General features: G+C 36.2%; 1 protein-coding gene across 2 annotated transcripts in view; it reads right to left on the reverse strand.

Annotated features, from left to right (window-relative positions):
* Window positions 1-19,414, reverse strand: part of STIM2 (stromal interaction molecule 2) — a 165,303-nt gene that overhangs the window by 104,393 nt on the left and 41,496 nt on the right. For both annotated transcript variants that reach the window (XM_050790676.1, XM_050790675.1), the window contains exon 2: window positions 1,585-1,715. In XM_050790676.1, coding sequence (XP_050646633.1) covers window positions 1,585-1,715 — 131 coding nt within the window. The remainder of the gene's footprint in view (window positions 1-1,584; window positions 1,716-19,414) is intronic.

Consider the following 19,414-nt stretch of genomic DNA (forward strand, 5'->3'; position numbering starts at 1 on the left):
TTTGGTGTTGGCAGCAATCCTTAGCATTCCTTGATGTGCAGTTGTATAAAGCTAATCTCTGCCTCCGCTGTCACAGGGTCATTTTCTCTCCTGTTCTGTGAATCCACATGGTGTTCTCCTCTCTTAGCAGAGCACCAGTCATATCGAATTAAGGGCCCACCCAACTCCAGTATGACTTTATCTTAACTACATCTGCAATGACCCTATTTCTAAATAAGGTCACATTCTGAGGTGCTGGGGTTTAGGACTTCAACATATGTTTTTAGAGAACACATTTCAACCCATATTTTGGCCCTTTACAGAAAAAGTCTGCCAACATCTACTTCAGAAGAAGAATCGAGAAATAGGTCCAGAGGTGCAACTGAACAATGAGAGATTAAAATAGCAAAACTGGGGTTTTGTTTTACACATACTAAGCTTAAAGCAACAGTAAGAGCCCTCTAAAAACAGGGAGAAAGCAAAAGCTCAGGAATCTGTACTGGCTTAGAGATAGAGGAATCGGGACAACTGAAAATGGATGGTCATTCTCAGATAAACGTTTTGTATAGCAAGCCAAGAACTGATCTTTAGAGAATGTCTCCGTTAGATAACAATGTTACTAGAGACTGTCACTGTTATATCACAAGATAATAATGTAGAAAATAATGTAATTTAGTATTATATAATCTGAAAGAGAAGCAATTCAACAGTGACAAATCCAACAAAGGGACTGAAGAGACCTGAAAAACGACCAGGGCATTTGGTTAGAATGAGACAACACTCAAAGAAGACAACTTTTAGGGAGAAACTAAGGCAGAAACCAGACCAGTAGGGGAAATGGGAATGCTGAAAAACTAAAGACAGTAGGTACAGTAAATTACCACCTTGGTGGTCTCCAATGAATCACATTTCCTGGTTATCTACATCTTTGTAGAATCTTCTTTCACACAGACTCTGAGCTTAGCCAAATGACTTGTTTTGGCCAATATATTAGCAACAATTGGCAAGCAGAGGCATGATAAACACTTGCACATGGAAACCTGCCTTCTTAGAACACTAGCTGCATGCTGTAATAAAGTTTGGGCTAGGCTCCTGAATGATGAGAGGTAACATAGAAAGAGATTATGCAGAATAAGAGGCTGTCTTAGATACTCCAGCCCCAACAGAGCTCCCAAGAGAATGCAACTTCCATAGTGACCTCAGCCCATATCTAAGGGAACAGAAAAACTGCCCAGCTCAGCCCAGTGATCCCACAGAATCAGGAGAAATAATAAACTGTTTTCATTTTAAGCCACTACATTTGGAGTGGTTTGTAAAGCAACAATAGATAAAATACAGTCAGAATAGGATACATATTTGAGAAATACAATAACATGAGACTGAAAATTTTTATAAAACTGGGTAGACTTATATCCAAATGGGGAGAAAAACAGAAAAATCATGTAAATGTTTATAAAGGGTAAAATTAACATGTAAAAAGAAAAACTAAAGATGTTGAAGAAAAACGCAATGAGCCACATGAGGAAAGAGAAAATTGAAGACTAGAAACAGAAATGCAGTCATTCTGTTGTAAGACAATAGCAGGGAAAACATTTTTCCACCTACTTCATCACTTTCCTCTACTTCAATTCCACCATCTTTGTCATCATCCATTTGTTTATGTATTGTTTGAAGAGCTTCCAGACTAAATCTGTCTTCTTCTGTAAAGCATGGTGGACTCAGTGACATGCAAGGATCTGAAAGAGAACAAAGGGCAATTACTAACTTGACACGCCAAAACAAAGGCTATAGTTGAGAGTATAATTTAAAAGAAAACCAACAGAACTAAACTTCAGACTAAGTTAAACTAAGAGACTTCAAAACGTCTAGCAGAATATTCTTCACATCAAAAGTATAATATATGAACACAACTGACTAAAAATAAATAATCCAATTTAATTAACATTAGGCAACTACAACCAGGAGTTATGCCAGTACTCACTTCAGGTTATCTAAAATCTCTACATCTTTAACCATTTCTTCTTATCCAACCTGAATATTTACTAATCATGATTTACTAATCATTCCCCTCACCAAAAAAACAGATGCTCTCCCTCCATTAAAAAAACAACACTAAAAATCACAGAATACAAAGTGCTATTTTTGCACAATCCAGTTTAATCAAAATGAGTCCTAGAAAATATCACCAAAAAAAAAGGAATGGAAATGTAGAATAGTCACATGACCCTTTTGTTTTCATTTTTCTATTTAAGATAATCTAACAGTCTACCCATATAGCTTTTTTCAAAATACATACGTTCCTAGGTTCAACTACGACAACAACAAACAAAAGAAAAAGACTAACCAGATTTTTAAAACTCTTGTTCTTCATGTTATCTTTAATATACACTTACTGGTCAACCCTTTCCCTATGGAGTATATGTGAATCCTCACATTCGGGTTGTCAAAAATTAAGTTGGAAAGCATGAAACATTTTTCAATGGCTTAAAATCAGACTGCTGGAAATTACTTCCTGTGCACATAACTAGCAAACAACCTATACACCAAAATGAGAAAGTATTGCCAAAGCTTCACTTACACCCAATCTGGCTGACTGGTGGACTGACAAAATTCTAGGAACTTACTTCTCTTCTACTAAGTCACTACAATAATATTCCTTTAAAATGTCATCAGAACCACATATATTTCCAGAAGTAGTACGGCCTTAAAGTTGAAAGTGGTTAGCGTAAGAGAAGGGTTAGCCACAGCTTAGTTATCTCATCAATAGTTAGTCTATCATCTGGCCCTACTATCAATTACCTGTCATCAGTTAATTGTGGACAAATCACTTGTCCTTGTGTCTTAGTTGCCTCATCCCTAAAATAAAGCAAGTAGAGATGCTTACTAAGATCTATTGCAGCTACAAGGGCCTAAGAATATCTAATTCTGTGCTTAGAGGGAAAAAAGCTGGGAGAAGAGAAGCCAATATTTGAGGCCCACAGATAATTTTATTTTCTAAGAAAAAAAATTCAAACTGACATTACCTAACATGTTCCAATTACAGCTGAAAAAAATATTTCGGTGATTTAACATTTTTAATAGTTTTAATTCAAAATCTAATTTTAATTTCTTTAGTCTTGGAAGGGAAGTAAACAGAAGAGAAAGGAAACTATAAAAGTAGGAAATGCAAGTATAAGTTCTGTGTGATATATGAATATGTGTACATACAAATATTTAAAACACCAGTTAAGATTTGCTAAAATCCAAGAACTTAGAAGCATAATGGTAAATTATGATCCCTAATTCACAAAACAATCAAGACCCTGATATGTCCATAAGTTTGAATTTATTTGCAATTATTTAAAAGATACAAAATAGAAGGTAAGATCTTAGGTATCAAAACAACATATAGTGTAAAGATCTGTATATAATACGTAATTGCCTCCAGCAGACCTATTTTTTACACACAGATTAATTTGCAAAAAAAAAAAAAAAAAAAAAAAAAAGGTGAAGGTGTTCATTGCAACTGGTTTATAAGGAAAGGGCCAGCATCTCTTACTCTGATTAAATAGGTTACTGTTGTGAAAGTCTCTAACAGGAGTCAACAGTGAGGACTGTATAACCATAGGAAGCTTTAAGAGAAATTAGGAGCAATATGACTTGAAAAAGTCATATGAAAATAAAATTGGTAATTATTCACTCAAATAGGCATATTTCATAAACACTAGCTAAATCTACTAAAATACTCTCTCAAGTCTACTTCAAGATGTTACTATTTCTCCATGAAGTCTTTCATAAACACTATTTCCTAGTGATCACTTCCTTCTCTGCACTCCATTCAATCCACTCAACAACTATCTAATGAGCACCTACCACGTCAGGCACCAGAAATAGCACCGTGAACAAAACAGACAAAAATCTTCACAAAACGTATATTTTACTGAGGACTATGAACCTAACAAGATAAATAAGTAAAAGGTATAGGCATGTTAGTAGTGATAAACACTTAAGGAGAAAATGAAAAGCAGATATGAAATGTTAAGGGATTTGAAATTTTCCATTATATCTTCATTTTCTAATCATTCTACCTAAGTCCTCACTTAATGCTGTACTTGATTAAGCTTTAATTGCCTTATGTGTCATTTTTGTCCATACAGCTAAGATTATGAACAGGGCAGGGACCATGTTTCTCCACCTCTCATAATACCCATTTTAGCTGAACATATTTTAAGCCTCTGATAAATTCTGTTACTTCATTTATTAACTAAATCACAAACTTCTAGGCTTCTATCCTGTGCAAGGCATTAGGAATTAGAGAGATAAGAGAGTATCCATATTCAAAAAAGCTCACAGTTTAGTGAGAAGGAAGACATGTAGACTCCTACAATCTATTATGTTAGGTAAAAGTTTTCTACAGGTGAACTTGAAGAATTTTAAATCATCTGTAGTTGATGACCTTGAGAAGAGAAAACAGCACGCCTAGAAGCAGCATACGTTCAGTGACATAAAAGAGAAAAAAGCATAAAACATTCAGAAAAAATGTAAGTGGTTTAACATGTCTGTAGTATACAGATACCAACATACAGAAAACAGAAGATCAGGTAGAGATGCTAAAAGGCCAGATCTCCAAAATCTCTGTTTTTCATACTAGGATATTTGGATTTTTTTCCTAAAAACACTGAGAAGCTATTAATGGATTTCAAGGAGGGGAATAACACAATCAGATTCATTTAAAATCTGATAACTCTGGTGACAATAGAATGGGATGATGGCAATTCACCAGATCCCTCTGGTGACAGTGGAATAGGATGGTGGCAAGACTGAGAGACACAGCTGACAGTCAGCCTGGCAGCACTCAACAGACCATGCCTCTAAGGAACAGAAACGGTAGATGAGACCACTCTAGGGTTTGGTGTTTTGCCAAGTTGGAGCAGCAGAGGAAAGACAGGAGTCGAAGTTATGGCAACAGTGATCCATTTCTTCACATGAAATTTTATTTCCTTTAAAGTATGACTCAAGGCTATTACAAATCTAATTTAGAATAACTGTGAATTCTGAACTCTTATTATCTGTTCTAATGTCTCTTTTCATTTTTAGTTGTTTACCTTCTAGGTTAATTCAGCACATGTGATCATTTTAACTCAAATTAGCTGGCCTATATTTATTTTAAAATATTCAACTTGCTAAAAAAGGTTTGTGCCTAAAATTATAATGGTTTCAAAGGCAACTGCTACTAATATTGTTCTCCTTTGCTTATATTTTAGATACTTTCTTTAGCTACCCCAAATGCCCCAGTGCACATCAGGTACTCCATACTAGTACATCTTCCTCATCTAAAGAGAATTCACTCACTAATTTAAACATGATATGGAGTGCCTATAATATGTCAGGCTCTGTGCTTGGTGCTGAGCACACAAGGCAACAACTAAGACAAATGTTCTCCCCTCAGTGCCCTCACCTTGTGTTAAATGCAACATGGTGTAATATAGCTTTTGAGTATTATATGCTAATATATTATATTGTTAACAGCAGCACTTTGCACTGAGGGAAAAGGAACCAGTTGCAACAGAATGAGATCTAACCCAAGTCAGTTATCAACACCATTATTAAATTCCACCTTGTTTTCCTGTAACTAGAGCCAAATGCTCAGTATGGTTCTACAGAAATAAAGTAAAATGAATTAAAGTTATTTCACCCATTAAGAAATATCTACTACAGGCTGGGCACAGTGGCTCAGGCCTGTAATCCCAGCACTTTGGGAAGCTGAGGCAGGCGGATCACCTGAGATCAGGAGTTTGTGACCAGCCTGGACAACATGGCGAAACTCCATCTCTATGAAAAATACAAAAATTAGCCGGGCATAGTGGCACGCTCCTGTAGTCCCAGCTACTTGGGAGGCTGAGGCAGGAGAATTGTTTGAACTTGGGAGGCAGAGGTTGCAGTCAGCCAAGATCATGCCACTGCACTCCACCCTTGGTAACAGAGTGAGACTCCGTCTCAAAAAATATATATAAATAAAAAATAAAAAAGGAAGAAAATTATCTACTATATTCTAGAAACCAATACTATTTTATCTTCATAATTTATTCCCTGCAACCCTGTATGGGGCAGATAATATCTCTATTTTCCAGATGAGGAAATAAGACTCATGAGTAACTTGCTTAAGATCACACTACTAGAAATAACAACTGGGATTCTAAGTATTCACAACTCCAAATCCATGTCCAAGTGTCAGTATAACGAACATAAATGGGTCAGTGTCACCAGCATCAGAGAATTAAGTATCGCTATCACAGATATTGCCAGGACCTGGCTGAGAAGCTGACTGCACCAAGAAGCATAAATGTGCCCCGTGGAAGGAGATCATCAGACACTTGTGGAATACGACTCCCAATCTAGAATACAGATCTATATGTCCTGCCTTACTTTTCCTTTAGATAATCTATCTCCAATTCACACTCCCCTTGAACAAACCATTATATTAAGTATATTATATTGTATCATAACTTTTGTATCATAACATAAACTTAACTATTGTATCATAACATAAACTTGATTGAGAACATGCATTGTATTAATTCTTTATTCTCAGTATCTACCACAGTGACATATTTGTCAAATGGTTAAGTATATGTAAATGTTAGAAGCCAAATGAATTAGCTTCTAAATACAATTCATTTATGTAGCAAGTATCTAAATGGCAGAGTCTAGGGTACCTTTTGTGTACCCAGGTAAAAATAAATGAAATTTAAGATGGCAGATGCAATGACAGATACACAAACACACAATGGTGGCAAAACTAAGGGAATAGTCACGTCTACATGCACAGCAAGAAAGGCTTCAAAGAGAAAGTGACATTTACATTGATTCTTGAAAGATGAGCAAGTGTTCCCTAGGAAGACAGGTATAAGCAAGAACATAAGTTAATGATTATTATATAACAAAAGTTATAGTGATAATAACTATCAATATGGAGCATCCTTGTATTTATATTGCATAAAATATACATATATAAAAATTAAGTGTTATACATTTCACTTTGCCTACAAAGTAGGCATTATTCCCATTTAATGAGATAATTAACAGAAAAAGTATAAGCGAAGGCCAGATTATGGAGGGATCTACAGATTATCCTAAAGGAGAAAAAAACGTTAATAAATTATTCACTGAAAGCCCTAACTTGCAGTTTCCTCCACGTGCAAAGCTCTTTCTCCCAGATATATCCATGGTTGGTTAACTCCTTTCATTCCAACTTAAATGATCCTCCTCAGAAGCCATCTATTTCCCTATCTAAGATAGCCTTCTCCTTCACTCTTTCTACTTGTTTTTCTTAATAGCGCTTTACCACAGGACAGTATATGAGCTGATTCATTTGCTAACTAACTCTCCCGCCATAATGCAACCACGAGATCACAGGCTTTGTTCTGATCATTCCTCTTTGCCCAGTGCCTACACCAGCATTGGCACACCGTAAGTGCTCAAAATACATTTGTTTACTAAATTACTTACCTAACTGGACTTTCAATATAAATATATCTGTTTACTAAATTACTTACCTAATTGGATTTCCAAAATGTTTGAAAGAAAAAAACTTTCCAAGAAATAATTTGGCTGATTAGAAAAGCAGGATGGAGAAATTAACAAAACTCACCTTTTAACACTGAATTTAAACCTAAGTAGTTAGTAGAAATCTAATAACATTACTATTCTGCTTAAAACTATTCAGAACTCCCCAGGCCTAAAGTAAATTCTATTGACTGTCAAATATTATTGTTTAAATACTTATTGAACAAAATATGCAACATACCATGCAAAAATAACCAAGGGGAAACTTTAAAATATTTAAGACAGTCAGTCCTTAAGGCTCTTATACTCTAGTAATAAAGTGAAAACTCCATGAAGTCAAAAATAAAACCTGTTTTATTGATTACTATACAATATTACAATGTATAGTTACTATATGTAGTATACTATATTGCTATATATAATTACTACTGTTATACATCTTATATGTAAATTACTATTATATGTTACCAAATCTAATACATAATTTGCCTGACTTTTACATGTAAGCAATTGCATTTTCAGTGACCTTATGAAAGTGAAACAGAATTTTGGTAATTGGGAGTAGAAAAAGGGAAAACAAGAATAAACACAAACAGGAAATAAGATGAGCTCTGGAACCCACAATAATCACAGACTGGCTAGCAGGTTAGTTCTCAACTGAGAGTGGTAAGGCCTCCTCCCTGCTCACTCACCCACTCTCAGCTGCTACTGGTGGTCAATGGCGGGGGTGTTGTGGAGGGCAAGAATACTGAGTTAACTGCCATGCCCAAGCCTGACAAGTCCCACACAACAAAGAACTGTCTTCTGCTATACCAACAGTACTCCCCAGTGGAAAGAAGAAACACTGGCAAAAGACAGGTGGAGCAGCAATCAAAGGTGAATGTGTCAGTTTCATATTTAATCTACAGCATATGTTTGCTACCGAAGAATGCCTATCACAACAGTCTAGGCAGGAAGTAATAAATATAAACTACAGAAATGATAGTGGGGATAGAAGGAAAAGATCATACTGAAGTGAGAACTAAATATATTAAGAGAAAACAGACAAATATGACTGGCATTTTCAGGCCTAAAAGTCATCCTAGGTAAAACAAAGGTACATTTTCACCTATCTGGCTGAGCCACACCAAACACAGAAATACAAATTGCATCAAATGCTATTCCCTTTGCCTTCACTAGAGGAACAAATATGCCATATTCTATACTTTGTCATTCTAGTTGATATATGGGGGCAATACAGTTCAGAAACTTAAAAAAGTAAGAGCTTAAGAAAGAAATCAAGCTGAAACAGTGAAGTCTTCAGAGCTAGGTTCCCTCCTGAAATATTATTTAAGTCAGCAAATTTCATGTAGAAAAGAACAACTAAGAAGGGGAGCCAGGTGACTCAATCACAAACCAAGGACTGCAGCCCGCTAGCAGTGTTTAACAGCACATGCCGCCAAGAACTTGGCTTACCACGCTGGCAACTATTTAGTGAATCTCGTGATTAGGATTTTCCTAATTACTACCACTAAGAGAACTTTTTAAATAAGTGTTGTTTGTATTTAGTACTTCCACTAATCGCTCATGCATTTATCAAATGAAATACTTCAGTACTTCTAATATTCAATATGAGTATTTTCAGAGTAAATTCTCTAGAAAATTTTCAGGTGTCATTTTTCAATATACCAAAGACCTGATTCAAACTCAAAAGGAGAGTGAGTAATGTCTTCCTTCTCTTCTGATACCCTCTCTAGGGCAAAGTCTATTTCATATTCCTAGTATTCCCTTATATTTCCAGTATCTAGAATACTACAAACACCTAGCACATAATAGGACTAATGGTTATTTCTCCAAAAAAAGTAATGCATAAATAATAAAAGTTGCTGCATATTTTTTAAGATAAAAATGAGTTTCAGCCTTTTATACATGTTACCTGTTACATGATGATAGGCATTCAAAAAATACTAACATTTTTTGAGAGCATATATTACATGCCAGAACAACAAATGAGAAAGGGAAAGTTGTAACTGGATTAGGTATACTAAATGCTATATCAGGAATGCTACAAAAATGCAGGCAAAGGACTCTACATAATCTCTGATACCTACTCAAACTTTTGAAAAGTTCAACAATTAAAGGAGAAAGACCTTACCAACAGAAGGCTGAGAAACCATTGCAGATGTTCTATAATTATGGCTTAAGTACTATTCTGAACAGAAAATACAGACCTTTGGTGAAAACGCCTTCTGACTGATGGCTGCCTCTTAGAACTCTGAATCTCTGTAATCACTCACTTTTCATAAAAAGTACCTGCTAATTTACCTGGACCCTAGCAAAAACAATTTCCCCTGATTGTTAGCTAAAAGTTCCCCTAAATAATTGCTAACTTCATCTATACCTTTCAAAAGTTTTATTTCATTTATTTTATTTTTTTTATTTATTTATTTATTTTGAAACAGTCTCACACTGTCGCCCGGGCTGGAGTGCAGTGGCGCATTCCCGGCTCATTGCAACCTCCACCTCCTGGGTTCAAGCGATTCTCCTGCCTCAGCCTCCTGAGTACCTGGGACTAGAGGCACCCACCACCACACCTGGCTCATTTTTGTATTTTTAGTGAAGACGGGGTTTCACCATGTTGGCCAGGCTGGTCTCGAACTCCTGACCTCAGGTGATCAGCCCACCTCAGCGTCTCAAAGTGCTGGGATTACAGGCGAGAGCCACTGCACCCAGCCCCAAATGTTTTAAACAGACTATCATACAAAACTTAATTCCTTAGGTCCCTTCCCACTTTCCAGAGACATTTAAAAAGTTATCATATTCTGATTATTTCATTTCTACATATTTCCCCATCTGTACCCCACCACGCCACCACCAAGCAACCTAAATTCCTGCTAATCTCAGAGCCTTTCTAAAGGTGGGAACCAGAAGGCAATGCCTCTGCCTCAACAGCTGTCTTATTAATATGCAATTCATTTACTAACGCACTATATCTAAATAAACAAGTAGGTGTATTCATACAGCTGTATTTATCTCTATATTCACTGACAGCTATCTAATTTTTTTATTTTAGTTTAGTTTGTTTTTTTGTTTTTGGTTTTTGTTTGTTTGTTTTTTGAGACAGAGTCTCACTCCATCGCCCAGGCCAGAGTGCAGGGGCATGATCTCAGGTCACTGCAACCTCTGCCTCCGGGGTTCAGGCAATTCTCCTGCCACAGTCTCCCATGTAACTGGAATTACAGGCACTCACCAACGTGCTCAGATAATTTTTGTATTTTTAATAGAGATGGGATTTCACCAAGTTTGGCTAGGCTGCTCTTGAACTCCTGACCATAAGTGATCCACCCAAAGTGCTGGAATTACAAGTGTCAGCCACCGTGCCCAGCCAGCCAGTTTTCTAATTTTCTCCACTGTTTTATGCTATAAATTCCTAGAAAACAGTAATGTTTCTGTATGTAACATTGTAGTATCTGTCATATCTTAAAAATAGTTGACTACATACAAAAAAAGAAAGTAACCAGGTGCATGCAAATTTCTTGACTCCTGGTTTCCAGGGATGCTATTGAAAATGTAATGAAAAATATCTTAAGCAAAAGATTTGGGTGTGCACATATATAGAATCACAGAAGGAATTCCCAACTTCTCTCCAAAGATCAGAAAAATCTCATTGACTTCTACAAGGGAAACCAAAGTGACCAAAATAATCAAGAACCAGGATTCCAGGCAGCACTGGCCCTTTTGAGACCATGCTACTAACATTTTCATTAACAATGTTATAAGGACAGAGAAGTGAAAGAGCTTTGCTTATTTCTATGTATTTTGTGTTGTTTTGGAGGGCAGAATATGGTAATTCCAAGCTACAACCACAACACTGTGAATGTACGCGGTGCTACTCAATTGTACGCTCAAAAATGGTTAAAATGATCTATTTTATGTTATGTATATTTTACCACAATAAATGCTACAAACACACACAAGTTACAGTGAACAAAGATGATTAATACTATCTTAACTATATCAACACTACAGAAATAAAGAGAATATTGTTGTTAGTTCCAGGCACTGATTCAAGTGCAATACACTGTTTTACTTCCCTCTCAGTACAAGAACCTTTAACAACAATCATGCAAAATAAAATACGTACCACAATTTTACAGATGAGAAAGGTTGAATACTCTATAGAGAAAAAAATAACTTTCAGTTCATTCTCACCCTGCCACTTACTATATAACTTCGGGAAAGTTATAACGACTTTGCCTTAATTTCCTCACCTATAGAATTGAAATAATAGCACCCTTGCAAGGCTATTATTAGAATTACATGACATATCTATGTATAAAACACCTAACAGAGTATGGCATATATTTGTAACTCAAGAGATAACTAAATACTATCATGGAAAGAGAGTAGCAAGGTGCCTACAGTAATTAGTTAATAAATGACACAGTCGGAATTCAATGCTTAGTCTCCTGAAATCTAAGTCTAGCTTTTTATTATATTACTGTTACCTTAACAGTTATCAAAAATATCTTTTATTTTCCTAAGAGACAAGGTATCACTCTGTTGCCAACGCTGAAGCACAGCAGTGCAATCAAAGCTCACTGCAGCCTCAAATGCCTGGGCTCAAGTAATCCTCGTGCCTCAGTTTCCCAAAGTGCTAGGATTACAGGCATGAGGCACCATGCCTGGCCCAAAAATATCATTATTTCATTTAGAATGAAAATGAGACTTTGTTCTAAATCTTTTGACGGATTCCAAAACCAAATATAGTCTAAAATACAAAGAGAGAGGATAAAAGCAGAAATAGAGCATTTACTGTATTACATATAACAATGACTGTGGCCAGGTGCAGTGGCTCATGCCTCTAATCCCAACACGTTGGGAGGCTGAGACGGGTGGATCACTTCAGGTCAAGAGTTCGAGATCAGCCTGGTCAACGTGGTGAAACTCTGTCTCTACTAAAAAGACAAAAATGAGCTGGGCATGGTAGCATGTGCCTGTAATCCTAGCTACTTGGGAGGCTGAGGCTGGAGAATCGCTTGAACCTGAGAGGTGGAGGTTGCAGTGAGCCGAGATCGCACCATTGCACTCCAGGCTGGGTGACAGCAAGACACTGTCTCAAAACAAACAAACAAACAAACAAACAAAATGGGTGCTTTACTTGATTATCTAATTCAAATGCCGTGTTAGTCTCAGACTACCACTTCTCATGATGACTAAACCAAGGTTCTCATAGGAAAAGTAATTTGCCCAAGGTTAAACACCTGGTTAACTGTTTTGCTGAAATTCAGCCCAGGTCTGTCCAAATCCAAAGAACTCTATCTTTCCCTATATCTCACAACCTGTCAAGAAAAAGGTTTTCTAGTTTTAAAAATACCCAAAAAAGAATATCCTGAAAGTAAATTCCAAAACAGGAACTCTAAAAGCAGGTTCATTAAAGCTATCACTTCCTAGAAGTATAACCTCCAAAGCACTCTTTTTCAAAAAGGAAATGCTCATTCAAGACTTAAGTGTTGCTCTGTGTTTATTGGATTTTTTTTTGAACAATTATTTTAGAAAGTTCTTAATGTTTCTAAGTGAAAACATTTCCAACTAAGAAGCAGAGTCCCACCAATTTGGTCTCAGCTACAAAAATGGGTAATTCTCCTTCCATGTACTGTTCCAAACTAACAGATTTACAAAGCTATGCTACAATCATAAGGGAAGAGGGGAGAACCAGACATATGTGCACTGTGCCAACGGCATAGCAAGGGAAATGAGGCCAGACCAGGGACTTGATGTTCAGTGATATTTGTAAATTAAGTATTTTTAAGTTGGGACCTGCTTATACAACATGTAAAGAAACAACCAACCAATCCCTTTTCTCATGAATAAACCTCCAAAAATAGAAAGTCTCTGTTTTGTTTTTGTTTTGTTTTGTTTTGTTTGGGTAGAGGGAAGTCTTACAAAAACCCTTCCATATTAAAGTTACGATAATTTAGCTTCCAACACACAGGGCTCTAAAGTAATGAACAGTTGCAAAGTGTACTGAAATCTTCATTGATAATTAAAACATCAAAGCAGAAAACATAATTATGTCTCTCAATGCTAAAGAAACTATCTTCCAAGTTCTTTTTTTTAATAGCCTCTTTAAGACATCCAAAAGCAAGAGAGAGAAAATGGAGACTTCAGTACTTGTTAACAGCCTGCAAAAAGCCTCACGCAAAAGCTGAATCAGGCAAAGTATCTGTTTAATAGTTTATGAGAGAAGTGACAGCTAACTCTTAAGATCACTAACTTCATTCTTCACTATGGTTCTTTCTACCTATCCTTTTTCACATGATTTTTTCACACCATATAGTTCTAACTATATGTTCTAAGCACTATATAGTTCTAAGTATTTACTTCAACTCTTCCATGATAATGATTTAGGGACTCACTCTTTCTCAACATCAAGTTTTACTGAAGATAACACTAAAAATAATGAAATAATTGAATTAATACATCAAAAAATATGCGTATAAGTTAATATTGCCCTTCCTATTCAAAAAATTCTCCTTAGGAAGATATCCACACTTACTCCAACAACTCAGCCACTATCCCAAATGCCTGACATTCATTAAATACCCCAATTACACCAAAGCACTTGCAATGTTTTCTACATATTCTTTTTATTTATTTATTTATTTATTTGAGACAGAGTCTCATTCTGTCGCCCAGGCTGGAGTGCAGTGGCACAATCTCAGCTCACTGCAAGCTCCGCCTCCCAGATTCACGCCATTCTCCTGCCTCAGCCTCCTGAGGAGCTGGGACTACAGACGCCTGCCACCATGACCGGCTAATTTTTTTGTATTTTTAGTAGAGATGGGGTTTCACTGCATATTCTTAATAATAGCATAATTGCTTACATTTAGTGTGCCTTTAAGCTTTGGAAACTGCTCAGGCAATAAATCTACAGAATATCATTTCCAGTTCAAATGAGGTATCACGTGCTAGGAGAGAAAAAGAGATATTCTCATGTGTTCCATAAACTATAAAATAAATTCCAATTCATTAGCCCTCAAATTTACTTTCATTTTACATTTTTTGGAATATACTATTAATATCTTAAATTTTTTTGAGATGACACTGCATCTTCATTATGGTCACACTAGCCCAATCATTGTATCACCTATTGCTGAAACATTGCAATAGCTTTAAAAAAAAAAATTTATTTTGGGTTCATGGATACATCAGCAGGTTTGTTACACAGCTAAACTGTGGGTCACAGGGGTTTGGTGTACAGATTAGCAGAATACCCAGGTAATAAGCAAAGCATCCAATAGGTGGTTTTTCAATCTTCACCTTCCTCCCACCCTCCACCCTCAAGTTGACCCACTGTCTATTGTTCCCTTCTTTGTGTCCATGTGTACTCAATGTTTAGCTTCCACATATAAGTGAGAACATACAGTATTTGGTTTCCTGTGTCTGCATTAGTTCGCTTAGGATAACAGCCTCCAGCTCTACCCATGTTGCTGCAAATGACATGATCTTGTTCTTTTTATGGCTGCACAGTATTCTATAATCTTAATTTTTAAAAAATAATGACGTAAAAATAACTTCATAAGTTTCTGGATTAAAGACATAAAACTGGCCATATATATATATATATATATATTAATGTCTATATATTTATGTGTATATGTGTGTGTATATATACATACACATAAATCGCCAACTAAACCAGTTATTAACAGTTAAACACAAGAACAATATAAGATACAGTAATCCCTTTTATCTCATACATTTTCCAAAATGCTATTTTCTCAGTGTGAACTAAAAGTAATGCAAGTTTTTGATGTATGTGTTCTGTTTAGTTCAACTACATTCCCACCTAGAATACTACCCGGCACATAGCACTCAGTAAGTATTTACTGAATAAATAAATCAGTATAGAAATGTAATACATGGCCACAGATGTAGCTGATTTATATTTTTCTGTGTTAATTATGCTACAAAATTTTCCCTTTTTATAAGGAACAATCAATAAAACATGACCAAGACTGTAAGAAAGGACTAAGCACGTTAGCTGACAGCAACTCCATTCCTAAAATTGCTCAGACCAAAAAAATCTTTCTTGATTATTCTTCTCACATACATCCATCCAACTTCAGGAAATCTGGCTCTATCTTCAAAATATTATCCAGACTCTACCCTTTTCTAAGCCACCAACATCTCTTGCATAGATTTCTGTCCCTTACCCTTTGATGTCCTCTCTTGCTTCCTTTCACAGCTTAACCCATGGCCACTCATAATTACTCCCCTACAAACACCCTCGACTTCCTTGCCCTTCTCTTATTTCATCATACTTGGTTAGCAAAGCCATAACCTGATTAAATCTAATTCTTCAACTACTCTGTATCTCAATACGGCTAATCATGATGCTTTAAATACATAACCACAGGCCGCAACTGCACCCTTAATGCTGCCAGTCAAACATACCATAACTCCCTGGTCTATTCACTCTCCCACTCTACTTCATACCTTCTGGATCCTCAACTCCAATGCCTCCTTCCTGTCCTTATTCACAGTGAAGACTTTGCTTCCTCACTGAAAGAAAATATTTTTCATGAAGCTATTTAAAGAGAACTTCCATAAACTCCCACAACCCACTCAACCACCTTCCATTGTCTATACTTTCAAACTGTATCTCTGCCCACTGACACAGATAAATTATCCAAGTTTCTACATAATGCCAATCCCTACACTTGTAAACTAAATCTCTTAGCCCCTCAAGGGCAGCGCTCCAGGAATTAATTCATCCTTTACATTTTTCTCACAGTGAATTTTTGCCATTGGCATATCAACATGCTGGGCTTTTGCTCCTATTCTTTGAAAAAAAAAAAAAAATGCAAAACACTCTCAATCCCACTTCACTACTTCTCCATTTCTTTCTTCTCTTTGCAGAAAATCTTAAGAACATTCCCACTGACTGTCTCCAATTTTTCTCCCCGCTTTCTCTCTTAAAATCCACTCCAGTCAGGCCTCTGCTCTCACCACTCCAACAAAACTGGCCTGGTCAGGATCACCTAAAACCTCAACATTACTAAATCCAATGGACAATCTCATTTCTCATGTTATTGTGCCTATGAGTAAGTATTTGCCAGAGCTGATCATTTTCTTCCTCATTTAATTTCCAGGAGAGCACACTACCCTTGTTCTCCTCCTTACTGACTGCTCCTTCTCAGTCACTTCTAACAAAGGGCATGAGAAAACTTTTGGGAATGGTAATTATGTTCATTATACTGACTATGGTGATGGCTTCATGAGTACATACATATATTAACACTTAGCAAATTGTACACTTTAAGTATGAACCATTTATTGTATGTCAATTATACTTGAAAAAATGTTTAAAAAACGAAACAAACAAACACACAAAAAACCTGCTGGCCTGTACATGCCATTCCTAGTCTCCAAGATTGCTCAGAGATAATGAAAACAGAATTATTAAAGTTGTTTTTAGACCCTAAGATTAAAAAAATTCCAGCCACTGAGAACAGTTAGCTCCTTTCTCATCCAATTATCTCTCAATAACGTGGCTCTACCATTTTCAATTAAACAATTATTTTCCTAACAAAAGAGAGAATCAGATGGGTGGTATCGAATTTGACATTCTTTTTGTCATCTATCATCATGACAGGATCAGAAATAACCTGCTGCCTTGTTTGTTTTTTCTCCAAACCTAACATCGGAAAAAGTCTTTTATTATTCTTAGTATTCTTTGCAGGCCTCAGCTGAGCTAGCCTTTAGTATTACGAAGACAGCTGTCAAGAGATTTGTGCCATTTTCTTATTTATTGTAAGTTATATATCCTCTTTTCTATCTTTTGAAAATTTTATGCTCTGTCTCAATTAACATTTACCTGTACCAGTTACTTCAATAAATGTAATTAAGAAACAAGTAAATAAGTAAAAGAGTACTTGAAGCATATAGAAATAACTAGTTCATTAAAATATTTTGCAAAAATCAAGTACATTTATGCACATGTGTATACACAAAACTGCTGAGCTAGTGAGACTTCACGGAAATCAAAATGTCCAAGGAGCCTCTCTGGTTACAACTCCAAGCACTTAACAGAACTCATTAGCAATAAGAGATGCAAGGAGACATAGGTTGGACAGTGCCAGATTTGTATTTTGTAACAAATATTCATACAGTTAAGAGTGTGGATTTAAGGACAACAGACTAGAGGTATGGGGCCAAGTTATTTTATTATCCCAAGCAATAAAAGTCTAAACTAAGGCTGTGCTAATGAGGTAAGACCAAAAAAAAATTTCTTTTACAAGGTACATTTCACGAATTCGTAGAACTCTCACTAGTTCCACTACAGTATGCAGCCTTCATAATACAGATATGTCACCAAGCAGGAAAAGATCTTATTCATTATCAAGCATAAAGACAGCTACCATTTACCATTTCCCTTTGTATTTTGTAATATTAGAGAACGACACACTTAGGTATTTAAACTACATTTCTGAATGATTAGATACTAAAAACTAAACACATAATGTCACAAACTTTTATTTTTGGCCCCATAAACAACAGGAAGTGTGTTCTTACAATCCAAGAAAACTCCACCTACCACATGGCAGACTGCAACTCTGCAATAACTCCACTCCAGCTCAGGACATGAGGAAAGGACAAGACGCAGTGTGGCATCAAATGGGTAGAAATGGCCCTTGGAGGACACACTGTCAAAAGACTGACAATTACTGCATTCTTCCTGCAGAACTCAAATCAGTAATTTCTAAGAAATGATTTTGAATGATCTAGAATGAAAGAAGTCATTCATAAAACAGTGCTAATCATCTTAAAGTAATATTAGCTTTGCTTCCTGAACTGCTGTTACTGTGTAGGTCCTATACTGAAAAGTCTTACTCCATTATTACCATAGTCCAGGCATAAATTTAGCTTCCATCTAGAGACATGGCTTTGTCAAGAAAGATGTGATTTCTCTCCTAAATGTAGCTATACTCTTAACACTTAGGATTAAAGTTCTCTGCAGATCAGTAATTTGAAGGTAATCACAAGACTAGGACAATCTTCTAAACACAAACATTTAGCTCTTAGTATTTCTGACAGGGAGAGAAAATAAGTGAGAACAACATCTGCATATTGTCTAATTATTAAAAGCTCAAAGCCAGTTCCCTCCTCTCCATCTCTCTACCACTTCCCTAAGAAACAACCTTACCCCTTCTCCCGAAGTGTTACTGTGATGGTCCCCCTATCTCTAGCACCACCACACTACAATGCCTTTTCCCTTTACAGCTATCATATCTCTTCAGAATATGAATCTGGTCACATCACCACTTCTGTTGAAACCCTTCAGTGCCTCCCATTCCCCCAAAAAGAATAAACACCAACCTCCACAGCAAGAAATACAGGCACACGGTGATCCCTGAAGAATCACTTCGCCATTGATTCACTCTATAAAGCCATCCTGACCTTCCTGTCAGATGCTTCCTACTCTGCACTCTTAATAACATTTTATGCATAACTATTACAGTTGCAAGTAACTGTTTACCTACCAATCCATATCCTCCTCCAAATAATCAGTCTCTCAAAGAGATAAGCAGAATTTCACAAAGACCACCAAGTCTGGAGCCAGACCTAAACTCAAATCTCAGTTCCACTATTTACTAAGGATGTAATCTTCGGCCAACTTCTTAACATCTTTGGATCTTAGCTTCCTCCACTGCAAAATTAGCATAAAATAGTCACCCTCATGGGTTCCTGTGAATAATTTTTAAAATAAAGAAAGAATAATAAATAGTTCTCGAAAAGCATAGACTTAATATAGCTAACAACATCTGTAAGGCCCAAAAAGGAACATTTATTTAAAGGACAAACTCTTCTCTGCGGCAGACACAAGTTATACCTTTGCAATGAG

The sequence above is a fragment of the Macaca thibetana genome, chromosome 5 (genome assembly GCF_024542745.1).
Source record: "Macaca thibetana thibetana isolate TM-01 chromosome 5, ASM2454274v1, whole genome shotgun sequence".
NCBI classification, from domain to species: domain Eukaryota; kingdom Metazoa; phylum Chordata; class Mammalia; order Primates; family Cercopithecidae; genus Macaca; species Macaca thibetana.